This window comes from Panthera uncia (assembly GCF_023721935.1).
Source record: "Panthera uncia isolate 11264 chromosome B3 unlocalized genomic scaffold, Puncia_PCG_1.0 HiC_scaffold_1, whole genome shotgun sequence".
NCBI lineage: Eukaryota > Metazoa > Chordata > Mammalia > Carnivora > Felidae > Panthera > Panthera uncia.
Genome location: NW_026057582.1, coordinates 25748085 through 25764893, shown reverse-complemented (window position 1 = coordinate 25764893; position 16809 = coordinate 25748085). Strand labels below are relative to the sequence as shown.

The 16809-nt window shown below is 41.3% G+C and overlaps 1 protein-coding gene across 10 annotated transcripts in view; it reads left to right on the top strand.

Moving 5' to 3' along the window:
- TTLL5 (tubulin tyrosine ligase like 5) overlaps positions 1-16809 on the top strand; it is a 287219-nt gene that overhangs the window by 221253 nt on the left and 49157 nt on the right. For 9 of the 10 annotated variants that reach the window (XM_049611362.1, XM_049611361.1, XM_049611359.1 and 6 more), the window contains one exon: positions 15634-15713. The exons of the other annotated variant lie outside the window; for it this stretch is intronic. In XM_049611362.1, the coding sequence (XP_049467319.1) occupies positions 15634-15713 (80 nt within the window). The remainder of the gene's footprint in view (positions 1-15633; positions 15714-16809) is intronic. 10 annotated transcript variants of the gene reach the window in all.

The following is a 16809-nucleotide window of genomic DNA, read 5'->3' as shown; positions in this document are numbered from 1 at the left end:
TGGAATGTCGTTTGGAGTTGGTGCAAAGGGAGTTGAGAATCAGAACAGTGGGGTCCTATTTCTTTATGATAATATTGAAGTCACTTTCCCTCTAAAGGTTTCAGTTTCCCATCTGTAAAACAAAACCACTGTCCCCACTGAATAATTAACCAAAATAACTGGTTTTCTGTCTATTCCATTGAAAGCTTTTTATGAGCACATTTCTTTTTTAATCTTGTTGCTTTATAGCCATTTCCTCATCCCCTCTTGGCCCACAAGTTCTTTGTTACAGTCCTCAAATTCATATATTTATATTTCCTTTAGCTAAATCTCATTTGTCAATTCTGTGGAGAGGATGATTTAGATTTTTTTTTTTTTTTACCCTTTCCATAGTGCCAATAGCCTTTCTTGATTTTCCTCTCTAGTGTTTGCAACACTTCATAATTTAGTACCCACTTCAGATCCTCCTTTTAAAACTATTTGTGGTATTTCTTCCAAACAGTCAGCTGAACTAAGAGGAATGACAGCCTAGGAACAACTACGTGCATATGAACTGTGTCTTCCTTGTAAATGACCTTTTCCTCAGAGCCAGACTCATACTCTCCAGGAACATGGAGAAAGAAACCTAAGGAGATTAAAATTTGCCAGGGTCATGGGCAAAACTCACAGACTAGAGATAACTTCGGAAGGGCAGAGTCAAAGCTGTTGTACCTGGGGCTTCTCTGAAGAAAAAAAACTACGAAAGAAACACCAGGCTTAACTAAAGTGCTTTTCTTTCAATAGCTGAGATTACCTTTCCTTGCCTAGGTTTTAGGATATTCTACAGCAGGGTGACCTCAGTGGAAATTGAAGGTAACTGCTTGTTCTGTGTCAGCACCCAGGACAGTGGTGTTTGTTAATGGCTACTGGGCATTAGGAAGGGAGGAGAGAGGCCAGGAGCCCAGCAGTGTGGGCAGACGGGTACCAGTTCATGTGACCTGAGCATGTGTGATATTAGCAACACGATGAAAGATGCTAAGAGATTAACGTCAGACACATATAAAAATAAGGGTCAGGTTTAAAAAATATGCTGTATCTTTTTTTTTATTATTGAATATTTACTTTAAATATTTATTGTAGTCATTGGTTTTTTTTGTTTCTGTTTTTGTTTTTTGTCATTTACTTCCAAGTTAGTTAACATATAGTGCAATAATGATTTCAGGAGTAAAATCCAGCGATTCATCCCCTACATATAACACCTAGTGCTCATCCCAGTAAGTGTCCTTCCTAATGCCCCTTGCCCATTTAGCCCGTCCCCCGACCCACAACTCCTCCAGTGACCGTCAGTTTGTCCTCTGTACTTAAGAGTCTCTTATGTTTTTCTCCCTCCCTATTTTTATATGATTTTTGCTTCCCTTCCTTTATGCTCATCTGTTTTGTATCTTAAATTCCACATATGAGTGAAGTCATATGATATTTGTCTTTCTCTGGCTAACTTATTTCACTTAGTGTAATACACTCTAGTTCCATCCATGTTGTTGCAAATGGCAAGATTTCATTCTTTTTGATTGCTGAGCAATATTCCATTGTATGTATGTGTGTGTGTGTGTGTGTGTGTGTGTATATATATATATATATATATTCTTTATCCATTCATCTGTCGATGGACATTGGACTCTTTCCATACTTTGGCTATCATTGATAGCATTGGTGTAAATATTGGGATGCATGTGCCCCTTCAAAACGCCACACCTACATCCTTTGGATAAATACCTAGCAGTGCAATTGCTGGGTCATAGGGTAGTTCTGTCTTCAATTTTGGGGGCAATCTCCATACTGTTTTCTAGACTGGCTGCTCCAGTTTGCATTCCCACCAGCAGTGCAAAAGGGTTCCTCTTTGTCCGCATCCTCGCCAACATCTGTTGTTGCCTGAGTTGTTAATTTTAGCCATTCTGACAGGTGTGAGATGGTAGATCATTGTGGTTTTGATTTGTATTTCCCTGATGATGGGTGATGTTGAGCATGTTTTCATGTATCTGTTAGCTATCTGGATGTCTTCTTTAGAAAAGTGTCTATTCATGTCTTTTGCCCATTTCTTCACTGGATTATTTGCTGTATCTTTTTAACATATGAGTCATTAACATGAGGCAAAGTGATGAGCAGTTATAATGGTCCAAAAATAGGTTCTTGATGTGAGGATACAAGATGTCGTGTCTTCTATCAGCCTTTTAGCCTTTTTACTTATGCATAGTTTCAAGAAATATGATTGAATCTGTGGCGTTCCCATCCTTAAATACAGGATTCTCTAAATTATGCATTTCCAAAATATATAATGATAGGCTTTTAGTGCTGAAAGATATAAGATTGCAGGCATAGTGCAAGGCTATGAGTGTAGCAAGGCACACAGCTAGTCAGTGGCAGAGCTAAAGCCGAATCTGTGTCACCTACTGTGCGCCAACCACAGACTCTTCCCAGTAGACCACCGATTTGAAAGACCCCCACCAACCCATTCACATCCATTCTGTACAGCAAATGACAGGTTAATCGTCCTAAAAAATTGCCTTTGGGAGAATGCAAAGTAAGCACTTAGGAGCTCACTCCCCTCCGTTTCCACACCAATTTTACCACTTAAGTGACCACTGAAATACTCAAAAGGAGGAAGAATTATTACCACTCATACTAAAGTGTGGAGAGAATTTGTGGTAAATGTAGCATGAAAAGGATTGAATTGAAGAACACTACTAAAGGCTTTTATATACTCTCTTCCTTATGAGAGTGAAGTGTAGGAAATGGGTGAGAGGCTTGGAACCCACTGATAACACCCTCTCACTCTAAGGGGCAGGGCGTGGAAGTGGGAGAAGGGAGGGCTAGTCAAGGAGCCTGCCACTTAGACTCTTTCCTCCATAAGCCCTCAGCATGTGGACCTCAGTAGTGGCATTAGGAGATCTTAGGGTTTGCTTTTGGCATGGATGATGACATCAGTCAAAGAACTGGGTCCTTGTAACCACACCTAACCAAAAGTTGCCGCTGGTGTGTGTGTGGTCCAGTGGGGAGGAGAAGTACATGAGAGTCATGGAATGATGGGCCTTCCCTTGGTGATTCATACTTGGGTAATTTAAATTAGAATCTTACTTCTCATCCCTGCCACTGGGATATTAAAATGGTTGTTAAAATGGGACTCTAACTGCTGGATATTTCCCACTTCTCACTTTTCTTTATTATCTGCATAGGAAAATCCCTTTTTAAAAGATTTGGGTAGGATCTTATGGATTTTGTAGAATCCGTATCAGTTCTTCCATGATCATGAGCCTTTAACGGCAAACTTAGACTTTCCTCTCGGAGGGTGAGCAAATATTTAAAAATCTTGGGGCCTATAGCTTAGAAGAAAGCTCCATGGAGAAGATTTAGGGGAGCTGTCAACCCCTGAAATCCATTAAAGCAAGCAAAAAAACAACATTTTAGAAAATCCCTAATGTGTATTCTTGACAAAAGTTAAGCATAGAGTGCATTGATGTGTAGAGCTTCAAAAAGCTATCTCATGTAGAGAGCAAGCAGTCTGTGGTCAGGGAGGATATGAGAAATACCTAAGTGAAAAATTGGGTTAACCACAGTGAATTGGGCACTGTAGAAAACTTAATTAGTAAAATAGAGGACAGATTTCAAAAAGTCTTTCAAAATTCTGAGGAAAAGTGTACAAAGGTAAAAATATTGAAATAAAAGGTAGATTCCACCTAAAATAACAAATTCCAGAAAGAGAAGTAATAGTCATTATTATAGGCAAAATAGACCCAACATAAGGGCATGAGGGTTTTGAACAACATAATTGTGAGATTAAATTAATAGGTACACAGTTTTGTGCCCTGCAGAGCTCCCATGGAATATTCTTCAAAACTAGAACAGGGGTACCTAGGTGGCTCAGTTGGTTGGGTGTGTGGCTTCTGCTCACCTCATGATCTTGCAGTTCCTAAATTCGAGCCCCACATCGGGCTCTGTGCTGACAGCTCAGAGCCTGGAGCCTGCTTCGGATTCTGTCACCCCCTGCCCCCATCTGCCCTTCCCCGGCTCGCACTCTGTCTCTCCCTTTCAAAAATAAGTAAACATTAAACAATATATTTAAAAAACTGGAACATTTCAACTGAATCCTCAAAGAATAGAAGCATACAGACCTCATTCTCAAGACTACTTTGCAATAAAATGAGATATTAGAATAAAAGTCTATACAAAATGCCCAAATAATTTTGGAGTTTTTATTTTTTATTTTTTTAATGTTTATTTATTTTGAGAGAGAGAGAGAGAAAGAGAGAGAGGGAATGAGAGAGAGAGAATATGAATCCCAAGCAGGCTCCATGCTCAGCTCAGAGTCTGGTATGGTGCTCAAACCCACAAACCTTGATGTCATGACCTGAGCCGAGATCAAGAGTTGGACGCTTAACTGACTGAGCCACCTAGGCATCCCTAAAGCTGAAATATTTTTTAAAATAATGAAAAGAAGTATATATATCAAAACTTAAAGTTGAAATGTAACCAAAGATGTACTCAAAGGTAAATTCGTAATCTTAGTTATTTTCATTGTTATAATGTAGGAAGATTGAAAAGAAATTAACGAAGACACAAATGGCAGATTGGCTTCAACTGATATACTAGCTTTGGCTGATTACCGAGAGTGTTTTATTGACAAAAGTTATGAGCACTTCTCTGAGCCTGGCAAGAAAGAGTGCTCTGATAGATTAGTAATGTCTGCCGCAGGCAGGGAGGATGAGTGGTTAATGTTTGTCATACCTGAACTAAGCTTCCATCTTTTGAAGTTAGAAAAGGGTCAATAAAACAAAGCTAAGAAAAAAAAAATCAAAGGAAATCAAGAAGAAAACCAATATAAAGTCAAAAGCAGCAAAAAAGTTATATTCAAAACCTTATTTAGTTTGGGGTATGGGGACAGAGAAGGATAAAATAAACATAGCTCTGCCAGACAAAGAAGAGAATTAAAAATAAGAAAAATGTTTTAAAAGTAGATATAGGGGAGACTGAAAATTATGAGAGCCCTGCATAATTGTGTGCTACTAAATTTTAAAACTGAATGAAAGGTAATATTTTCAAAAATATGAACTATCAAGATTGGTTCTTGAATAAAAAGAACACCCAAGTAGAACAGGGTAGCAATCTTAAACTATCCAAATTGGTTCTTAAAGAAATGGGGTACATGAGTAGGCCTAGGAAACAATTTTAAAATATCATCTCTAAAATAGTTCTTTGAAGCTTTTTTCCAAAATCTTTGGAGGCTTCCAGGTGCCTACCTGGTAAAGTTGAGAGTCCTTAGTCTGACAGGAAAGCCTTCTGCAAAATGTCCTCTATCCTGTCTGCAGCCTTTTCTATACAGTCTTACAGTGTGCTCCACACACGTGCTTCCATATAGTGTTCTTACATGCTCATGTTATCCCCTCTTCCTCGTGCCCTTTGCCCTCTTGAATCTAAGTCCTGTGTTTTATTCAAGATCAGGTTTTCATTTATCACCTTGATGCAGCTTTGCCAAGAGCTTCAGCTAACTCTACCATCTACTTCCTTGTCGAATTTTCCTTTTTATATGTGTTCTTCTCATAAGCCTCTAGGGACAGATATCTTGTCTTTACCCTTTTATCACATAGGTACTGAATGTCCATTATGCCGGGCATTGCTCTAAGTATTGGTAATAACACCAGTGGACAGGACAGACACAAGCCCGGTGTCCATGAAGTTTATCTTTAAGAGCGGAGAGAGAAATGTATTTCCTGGCCCCTGATCTGGCTTATATTCATGACAAGGTCACAGGAGATGGTGGTAGAGGAGACAGTGGTAAAGACAGAGATGTGCTAGAGACGGTGGTTGGGGCGGTGGTGGTGATGTGGTTTGCATATCAAGGTGTATGTGTCAGGGATGACCAAATAGCAATTATCCCATCATTACTTATTTATACTGCATAGAGTAGAGTAGAGCAGTAAAGCCCAATTGCTAACAGCCCAGGATTTCATATTAGATTTGAATCCAAGCGCCTTCATTTAATTGACTGTTATTTGGAGCTATCTCTAAGCCTCTGTGTCATTATCTGTACAATATTACCTACGTTGAGGAATTGTTCTTAGGATTAAATGAGATCAGGTATTTTCCTGACATATATCAAGTGTCCAGTGCGTGTGTGCTGGTACAGTTATAATTTCTGCTGCCACCGCTGTGCCCTATTAAAAGAAATTGCATTCTTGTTGTTAGTAAGCTGATACTCGTAAGTATGATTTGGCTCTATCTGGCAAGGCTATGGAAATTCAAATACATTCTGAGATCCTGAATGCTAATAATGCTAGTGACTATTGAAGGCAAGGGCTTAGCTTCAAATAAAACAAAAGATTAGATTTGGACACACTGACTCCCAGTCAAGTTGTCTCCATAAGTTCACACTTAATACTCTCCTTCTGCTTCAAATACACTGCAGTGATAAAAAACACTGAAAGGACCTACCTGACCTTCAGAACGAGGGAGCCTCTCCTTGGCTCCCAAATGTGCAGAAATAACTGAGGATCAGTGAATGAGGCTGAAACACCAAGCTTTCTGAACTCTGCTTTGGGAGCAGGCAGTGACAGCCCAGAGTTCAACCCCTGTAGCATGTTGGGGCCTAAAAGTTCCCTCCCTACCCAAGAGGAAAGACGAAGAAGCCAGGCTCATTAACTGGCAATAAAACAGTAATTTTTCAGCTGGGGACGATGTGGCCCCAGAAGACATCTGGCAATGCCTGGAGTAATTTTTGATTACCATAGCTGGGCAGGGGCGAGGGGTTTCAATTGGCATCTAATGAATCGAGTGTAGGGATGCTGGTAAACGTCCTGAAAAGCACCTGATAGTTCCCCACAACAAAGAATTATCCAGTCCAAAATGTCAGTAGCACCAAGATACTATTGGAATGCAGTGGGCTCTCCTAATGGGAGACTGATGAAACTGACAATGGACCCATTGCCTGAGGCCACATCTTTATATGAGGCTGTGGGCCTACAGAGTCAGGAGGATAATGACACACCCTTGCACCTGCTCATGTTTCAAAACTCACCTGGATTTCTAAATATGACTGAGGCAAGAGCACTGAAATACCACTGGAAAGTCTGGTTCTGGACTAGGGTGATGGGCCCTAGGTGGAAGCAGTTATAAAAACTTCTGCCAGGGAGGGGTGAGCAAATACAGAGACAAGGGAAGAAATGATTCCTATTCAGAATAAGCCTACAAACTAAAGTTGCAAAACACATGAGTAAATCTGAATCTAAGAAGGATTGCCAACAAAGCTGACAACTGGAACATGAATTCCTTAGAAATGAAATTAACATTTTTGAACAGCCAGACATGTTAGGTCCGGTATCTGGTAGGCTTATCTTGTAACATGTGATTCTGATCAGAGTATCAGAAGGGAAACCTGAGGAAGAGGTGGACAGGTTACGCTTTAAGAAATAATAACTGAGACTTCTCTGGAATTGAAGAAATAAGTGAGTCCTCTGCTAAAATATTCATCCCATGTACCAAAATAAATGCACATAGACCATAGTGAAACTGCAGAACACTGAGCATAAAGGGAAGAGTTACATGCTACTTGAGAGAAAATTCACAAGGGAACACAGAATCCCACATTCTTCTTTTAGAAATAGTAGGTGGCAGAAAACAAGAGCTAACAGCTTCAGAATGTTGTGGTGAAGAAACTTTCAGTCTAGAATTTTATACACAGCTAAACTGTCATTCAAGAGAAAAGCCAAAATAAAAATAATTTGAGATATTCAAAGTCTAAGAGTATACCACATGACCTTCACTGGAAGAACTAGCAAAGACTGGATAAGATAAAAGTGAACACAGAAGTGTTGGATAACATGAAGCAGTGAGGGGCCAGACTTTTATTAAGTGATAATAAATGCTAATGACTGTAAACATAATTGTTGGTCTTTTAAAAATATAAAACACGTTTGGGACAACAAAGACAAGACTGAGGGCCAAGAGGATTCAGTGGATGGCAAAAATATAGCAGGTCTGTGTCAAGTTCTAAGGGCAAGACAGAAATATTAAGGGAAAAAAGTGGAAAAAATAAACTAAATTTTACGCTTAGAAAAAAATAGCTAAATAATTGATATATACTCTGTAGCTTTCAAATCCACAGAAGGAAAGAGAAGAGAATGTAGAAACTTTTGAGTCCAGTGGAAGGCAGGAAAAGAAAAAAAAGGCAAAGGAAAAGGATGGTAAGTGGAAAATAAAAACTAAGATAGTAGAAATATATCCAATTATATGAGTAATCACACTAAATGTTAACGGGATTATACTCTGCTATTAAAAGATAGATTATGAAATTGCATTTTTTTAAATAGGCTTCACATCCACTGTGGAGCCCAAAGTAGAACTTGAACTCACGACCATGAGGTCAAGACCTGAGCTGAGATCGAGTTGGACACTTAACCAACTGAGACACCCAGGCACCCAGAAATTGTACTTTTTAACATGTTTGGTTGTAGCCTGCTTAAAAGAGAGATACCTACAGTAAAAGTTCCCAGTGCGAAGGATTAGAAGAAGGTAAACCATGCAATACTAATTAGGGGCATGAGTATAGCAACAGAGAAAATAGAATTAAGCAAAAAGCATTCACTGGGATGAAGAAAAGCACTGGTACGCAGTTAACATAATAAATTCAAAATCTATAAATCAAATGCTGATAACATTACAAAGAAATGTTGGAAAATTATCAATCATAGTGGGTGATTTATTTAAATCTGCTTCTATCAATAACTGATAGGTGCCTCATACAAATTTCTGAGGATTTGGACTATTTGAAATATAGAATAACAATTTGCTTTGATAAGTGGCTTTTCATGTTTCCTGACCACCACTTATAATATTAAAAAAAATACATTTTATATGCAACCTAGTAAAAATATCTAAATTATGTATATGAAATAAAAGTTTCACAAAATATCATTTCCTATTATTTGAAAAATGCCGATTGGGTCCCCTAAATTGATTTTGCAACCCCCTTACGAGCCACAGGTCATAGTCTGAAAAACATTAATAGCTCTGCATAGACTCCTGCATCCAGTAGGGAGAATATACATTCTCTTCGAGGATATGTTTACAAAAATTCAACACATACTGTCACAAATGAAGGCTCCACACATTTCAAAAAATCTGTATCCGTTTACACTCTTCAACAGTAAAAAACATTTTAATTAGGAAAAACCAAAAGGTAATGTTTAAAAAAGACTCGTGTGTTTGGAAATTTAAAAAAATTCAGTACATAATACCCAGCTGTTAGGTTATCATAATGAAAATCATAAAACACTTAGAAGTAGATGGCTGTGGAAAATGCTACGTACCACATTTGTGGGATAGCCAAAACTGCACTCAAAAGTAAACCTGGAACTTCGAATTTATTAAAAAGACAAGAACGATTGAAAATAAGTGAGCTAATCATTTAACTTGAAAAACTATAAAAAGAACAAGAGCAAATTAATCAAAATCAAAATAAAATAATAAAAATACAGAAATCACCTAGAACAGCCCAGCACATGGGAGAACACGAGAGAACAGTGCCTCGAGCAGTGTTTGGCCCATGGTAGATACTCATTAAATACTGGGTGAAGGAATGAATGAAACTGACAACAAATGGTAGACGGGGTCACATCTGGAAAGACTAATATGGTAAATTTAAAAAAGAGGAAAGACCCACATAGGGTCCTAGCAATACTAGGAATGAAAAGGAATAAAACAACAAATATAATGGATCGTGGGTTAGACAATGTGTAGTATATTTATAAAATGGAGCCTTATGCACCACTCCTGCACAAAAGTTGACTTCACAAAGTGCTTCTTGAATTGGTCTTGTTTTCAGACCCAAATTAATACTGTTCTAATTGTTATTTGCCAAAGATTAGTATATTAGCTTCTGTTTGTGAGATGCATACATAATCCCTGGACTGATGGATTAAAGGAGGAAGCACACGTACACCTGCGTGCATGTAGGTTGTAAGGAACATTGTGAGATGTTTCATCTGTGAGTAAACATTTGCTAAGAAGACTCAAGAGTACATGTCCCTTTTGGAATTCAGTTCTATAACCTAACTTGTGCCTTGAGATTTCTTCTCTCCTTTGGGAGTTAAAAGAAGTTTGGTTGTCACCAAAGTTTTATAAAAGTGAGCAAGTGCGGGGTTTCTTTTCAGGACCTTCACAGATGCCACCATGCCTGTCTGCCACAGCCCTGGCAAGGTCAGCATTTCGAGCTCTCCTCTTCCTGTGAAATCTTGAGCACTTTTCTTTTGTGGCCCCTTCCTTCTATAGAAAGGTCATCCCCGATGTGGTGGCATGAATCCAAGATAAACTTTCACTTAAACCATTGGAACAGAAACCTAGTACCTCTGTGTTAGAGATGTGGAAAGGCTTGAAAAGAACTCGAAGAGAAACAATATAGCACCAAACCACAGTCAATCTTGTGAAGTAATGAACAAAACAGATCTTAAAGAAAGGATATCACTTTCAGAAAAGTTTCCACTGATCAAAATAATGGGAAAAAAAGAACAGAGGAAACCACAAATAAAGGAAACAAAGATCCACGAAAAAGCACGTCCGAAGCCTTACCAGCAAAATGGATAGTAGGGATTTTGCTTATTATTACCCTCCTTGACTGGCGATGATATGTCGTATAGGCTGGCTGTATGGTGTGCTCTTGACGCCAGTGGCATTCCTAGCCAGCTGTTTGATCGGCATTTATTTCCCAAGTAGAGACCAGTATTAGGAGACATCTTTCAATAATAAATGTAGGCACTATTTCGGCTTGTAGGGATACTATTTACTTGTAATGCATTCCCGAACAATGTCTTTGAGAGGCCCAGGAAGGCTGTTCTTCCTTACTCGGGGTAGAAGTAATGCCCATGTCAGGCCTTTTCTTGGACTTCAGGAAAAGGCAAGAGATCAAAGGAGTAAGTGGGAGTGGAGCAAGTGACTTGAATCCCGGGTTAGAAAGTAGACATTTAATACGTAAGGAAACTCTTCGGGTCCTAGCCATGAACACATCCCAAGGAAAGATCCTGCCTTCGTTGAAAAAAGCATGTCATTATTAATGGAATTCTTCTAATTAGAATTCTTGGTTGCGACTAGCGTGCTACTGTTCATGGCTACATCATATCTTGTTTCAGTTTTGACGTGGCTCCGGTAATCGGGAAGCCTGCCCTTCGGCAGCTTTTGATAATAACACGGTTCGTTGTGTGGAGAAGAGTCTGAACTAAGCCCATCACCACAGCTGAGGTTGTAGGAAGCCTCAAACTCTCAAACCTGGGCTATATCTCCTGTTCTTCTGTCTTCTGGAACCTATACCACTTCCAAGAAGAGCAATTATGGAACACTACGGGACTGCATGGTCACATCTAGCACTCTCCTTGGTTTAAACTCTAACTTTTGTATGTTGTAAAATTAACGGCACCTCTCTTGTCCCATCTTTTCAGTATTCCTCACTGCAAAACTCGAGACTTTTATAAGGCACTTTCCTGAGTTCATCTTTTGGTCTTCATATTCCATATGTTCCGTGATCGGAAAACAGCAGCTAACGGAGCTGCACCAAACACACATTTAGCTTTGCACATTCGGCTCTTCAGAGAGAAAGAGACTGTATGGTTTCAGTGGCGGCCGACTCCGTGTGTCGTTCTTCTTGGGGAGAGCTGGGAGACGCATCGTTCCTCCCGTCAGTCTCATTTCCCATGAGCCTCTTGTGTAGGACGGACATCCTCTGTGCCGTGTGTAATTCTCATGCTGAAAGACATGTGTTCTATGACAAGCCAGCTGCTTCATTTGGTGCACAGTTGAAGAAACAGTGGTTTGTTCTGATGCTGAAAAATGTGTATATTAGATTTATCGGGAGATAGTTTGTCAATCTCAAATGAGACCTCTCTTCCTAAGGGAGTTTAAGAGTAGTTGTGACCATGAGATTTCTGCCTCATAGGCCGCCAATTAACTACCTTTTGACTTTAATAGCAAGTTGCTGTTAACTTCCAGGTTCTGCGTATGTTGTGGACATTCTCCTATTTAGCACCCACATTCCATTTTCAGTCAGAGTCACTGCGTCACCCGACTTAATATTTCTGTATGTGGATAAGCTTATAGTGAATGCAAAGATGGTTAGCAATTCTAAGTAAAAATACCAATTCCAATAAAAGTTAATGTTTGTTTAGCCATTGATATAATACTAGATACCGTGCTAAGATGTGCCTTACAGTCGCCATCTTCTTTAATCCTCAACAACCCTACGAGGTAGGTCGTGGTAACTTGATGTTAAAGGACAGTAACTGACTCAGACAAGCAGGGGAATACACATCTTCCTACGTAAGGAGTTCCTAAAACACAGGCACTCCCAGGAAAGCTGCAAAGAATTATCGCAGAAGCAGATCAACAAGCGCCCTAAGTAAGCTGTGGTTCAAAAGTTCTCACTTAGGAGTGGGTTGACCAGAGGCTGGAATGTATTTTCCCAGGGAAATGATGCTTGCACGACAAAAGCGTATTTACCCACGATGTGCCTGAAGTAGTAATAACATAGACCCAAACCACTTTGTGTACCAGTGTTTTCATGGAAAAGTCCACTCTGAATTTCCTCTTGAATGGCTGTTGGACACGTTTCTCCACCGCGGGGGAAATGGGGCGCCTGTGCTAGAAACAGTAGGCTCATTAGAAGTGTTCAAAGTTTGAGTCAGCGGTGGCTCCCAAGGCCTGTGATGGGAGTTGATGGAGAAGGCAGGGTGGAAGAGTGACAGGGGATGGACAGAGGGAGAGGAACAGGAGACAGCCCATGAAGGTGAAGGGTGGGATAAGAATTCCAGAGAAGGGGGGAAAAGAGGAAAAGAATTTCAGGGAGGAGAAGAGAGGAGGAGGAGTTTAAGGATCCAGACTCACTAGTTCTAAACACCCAGGGACTCTGTTCTCCCTCAGGTAGCTCCTTGTTTGCTGCTTTTGTTTCTTCTACCGACTCTGGTATTTCGCCTGCCTGGTTCCCTTTTGCTGTTCTGCGCGATACTGAGACCAGCTTCGTGGCTTTTCTTGACGTGGCTGCCCCTAACACAGGCAAATGGCCCTAAGGGTTTTTAACCTCTGTAGAGGAAAGAGCCCATCCTAGGTTCTAGAACTTTTCCTTTTTCACTTGGACCTTGAAGAGCCAATATTAGCTAGAGATGCTTTGGGTAGTTCTTTGGGTATATAAAGGGCTGAAATAAAATGGATAAGCATTCCCGATGTAGCTATTCAAGGTTGAGGCTTGTGGGACAAGGGAGAATTCCCTCTGTTCCTTTCTCTCCTGTTTGTCTCTACCATTCCCTTGTCCTCCAATGAAAGTGGAAAGGAGTGGGTGGGGCCGCAATCACAGCTTGCTGGAGGGGAAGGGGTCCAAGAGAGTGTGATCCTTGCATCACTGCTGGGGTGTGCTCTCCATCAGTGAGGGGGGGTGGGGGTGGACCCCCTGGGCACCTAAGCGTCTGCCAGAGTCTCCAAGTGCTCTTCGCATCACCTTCCCCTTTGCCCACTAGTCAACGTTCTCCTCACTGCTGATACAAGTCACTTGGACACCTGGGAGCTATAAAAAGCCTAGGTTCTCACACTTTATCCCGGACCCACTGAGTCAGAATCTCTAAGGGAAGGGCCTGGAGAGCTGTATGATTAACAAGTGACCCCAGGTGGTTCCTGTCAAGGACATTTGACAAACACTGCTTGACCATCCCTCCATCTTGCTGGTCTTTAAAAGCTCCTCGGACATTCTAAACCCCTTTCTGCCTCAGGATCATTATACGTATATTCTATTTCTTCTCCACGAAAAGCTCTTTCCTGATCCCTACTCTTGGCCAATAGCTACTTCTCCTAACTTCATGACTTTGCTGAAATACGACAGTTTCAGAAAGACCATCCTTGACCACCGGTGTCACATCTCAATGAGGTTCCCTTGTTTCATTCTCTTTTTTAAAACACTTCATGCTGTTTCTCCTTAGCATTTATCACATAGTTTGTCCCTTATGTCTTTGCCTAATGTCTACCTCTTCACTAGTACCAAGCATGGAATACTTTTTGCATGGATGAATAAATGGAAAAACAGTGCCAGGAGAAGGGTTCTAAAGGTTGGATTGATTGCTGCTCAAGAAATAAAGAACTGAGCATATGAAACTTTTAGTCTTACAAAGTAAAATTTTTACACGTCAACTAAAATCAAGGTAGATGGGTCCAACAAGTAATTTGTATTTGTGGGGCAATGGATCAGATTATTTTTTAAAATATTTATTAGAGGGGCGCCTGGGTGGCTCAGTCGGTTGAGCGTCCGACTTCGGCTCAGGTCATGATCTCGCGGTCTGTGGGTTCGAGCCCCGCGTCGGGCTCTGTGCTGACAGCTCAGAGCCTGGAGCCTGTTTCAGATTCTGTGTCTCCCTCTTTCTCTGACCCTCCCCTGTTCATGCTCTCTCTCTGTCTCAAAAATAAATAAATGTTAAAAAAAAATTAAAAAAAATATTTATTAGATACCTGATCTGTGCAAAGTGCAATGTTAACAGCCATGGCTATAACAGTGAACGAGCCGATATAATCTCTGCCTTTACGGAGCTTACTTTTTAGCAAGGATGACAGATATTAAGCAACCAGTTACACAATCCTGTAATTACAATTTTGGTAAATGCAATGAAAGAATTACAGATCTATAAGAGCCTGTAGTGATGAGATCCAGCATGGTCTGTAGGGCATCAAGCTAGCCATAGAATTTCTAAGACATGTGGCTGGGGAACCTGTGCCCAAAGCATCCAATTTACTCTGTCCTGTCTCTTGTCAAAGTTGGCATGAGGGGAGGTGCCTCTATATAACAGTTCCTCAACTTCAGCACTATTTTTTTTTTTTAAGTTTATTTATTTTGAGAGAAAGAGAGAATCCCAAGCAGGCTCCACACTGTCTGCGTGGAGCCCGATGTGGGGCTTGAACCTCACGAACCATGAGATCATGAGACCTGAGCCGAAATCAAGAGTTGGACGCTTAACCGACACAGCCACCCGGGTGCCCCTCATATTCAGCACTATTGACATCTTGGGCTACAAAATCCTTTGGGGGCACCTCCCAGTGCACTTTAGGAGATATTTAGCACCATCCCTGGCCTCTACCCACCAGATGCCAGTAGACCTTGCTGTTGTGACAACAATGTGTCAACATTGCCAAACGTCCCTTGTGGAAGGGTGGGGTTGGGGACAAAGTCTGTCCCTCCTTTCTACCTCAGATGAGAACCGCTGGTCTACATGAACCTTGGTGGTTTTTTTTTAATGCCTTTACTTATAATTTATCCAAGTCAATACTGGAAACTTCATTTATTCATTCAGTAAAGAAATATTTGTTGAATGCTTATTAGGTGCCAGGCACTGGAGACACAGCAGTAGTTCAAGCCTGTGCTTTCTTGCAATTACCTTCCAGTGGAGAGAGATGTACAACAAACTCCAATATATGTAATATTTCAGAAGACGGGGTAGTTGGTCACAGGAGTCCTTTCTGCTAAGGTGACATTTGTACCAAGTCTTGAAAGAAGCAAGGGAATGAGCCACATGACCGAGAACACCGAGAGCAAGAGGCAAAGCCATTGGAGGGCCTGCATTTGATCTAACCTTTCTATCTGCTGATCTAACCAAGCTGCTTGTGTTTCAGAGGGTCCACAGAAGGGCAGCTGAATGGACTCCAGAGCAGCCTTAACTCTGCAGCCTTTGTGCCCATCACCAGCTCCACAGGTTAGTGGACACACCAGCTCTTCCGTGGCCGGGACGACAGGGAGGGTGCTGGGCTGGGCATATTCTCTCTTCTGCCTCCGAAGAAACCTGCAGTTCAAAGAACGAGGAAGCCTCCAGGCTTTTGAAGCATTGGCAAATGGGCACTGTAGGATGGAATGGTTTTCCAGAACTAGTTCAGGGTAGATGACATTCCTTGGTCTGGGAGAATGCTATCAGATTGGCAGCATTTAGGCTGGTATTTGACCGGTGTTTCACTGTGCATATCGTATTCCCACCGGTAGTGTCTCTCCCTAACTCTTCAGGACAATGGAGCTCTGGTCTTCGATCATAGTCCCTGTCATGCTGATGTAATGGCCTATTGATCTATTGCCAGGTGCTTACTGAGGTCTTTTTAAAACCTCTCGTGTAGGTATCCACATCTAAGTCAGGCAACATTGGTCCAGGCATAGTCTTCTGTGAGTACTAACTCGTAAGAATATACTGATAAGTAATCAGAAAACTAAAAGAAAATCACTTGGATTCAGTTCAACAAATACTTATTATTGAATACCTACTGTGGAGAGAATGAGATGTCAGCTGAGGGACATAAAGGGTGGACCAGGCCATCCCTCCTGTCAGGGAACTTACAGACTTAGGAAAAGAGGAGAGTCAGCAGGGAGCGGGGCTGCAGGGTGGGTAAGTGTCAGGTCCTGGGGATGCAGAGAATAACCATAGACGGTTGGCGGAACACCCGCTGTGCCCGGCACAGTTCTGAATGCTTCACATGTAACAACTCATTTGTCCACAAAACAGGCATATAATAGGAACTGTGTTCCCTGTTTTACAGCTGAAGAAATAAAGGCACAGATTATGAAACATATCTAACATCTCACAGCTAGTAAATGGTGGGGCAGTATTTGAACCCGAGCGACCTGGCCCAGGCTCTTAAGGGATTAGAGAGGGCTTTCTGGAGGAAGAAACATCCAGGCGGAGGGTTGAAGGTTGACACGTCTGCTGGGGGGGGGGGGGGGGGGGTCGGGGGGAACAAACGGGGATGGCGGGGGGGGAATGAAGGCCAATGGGGGGGGGGGGGGGAAAAAACGCCCGTGGTTGGGGG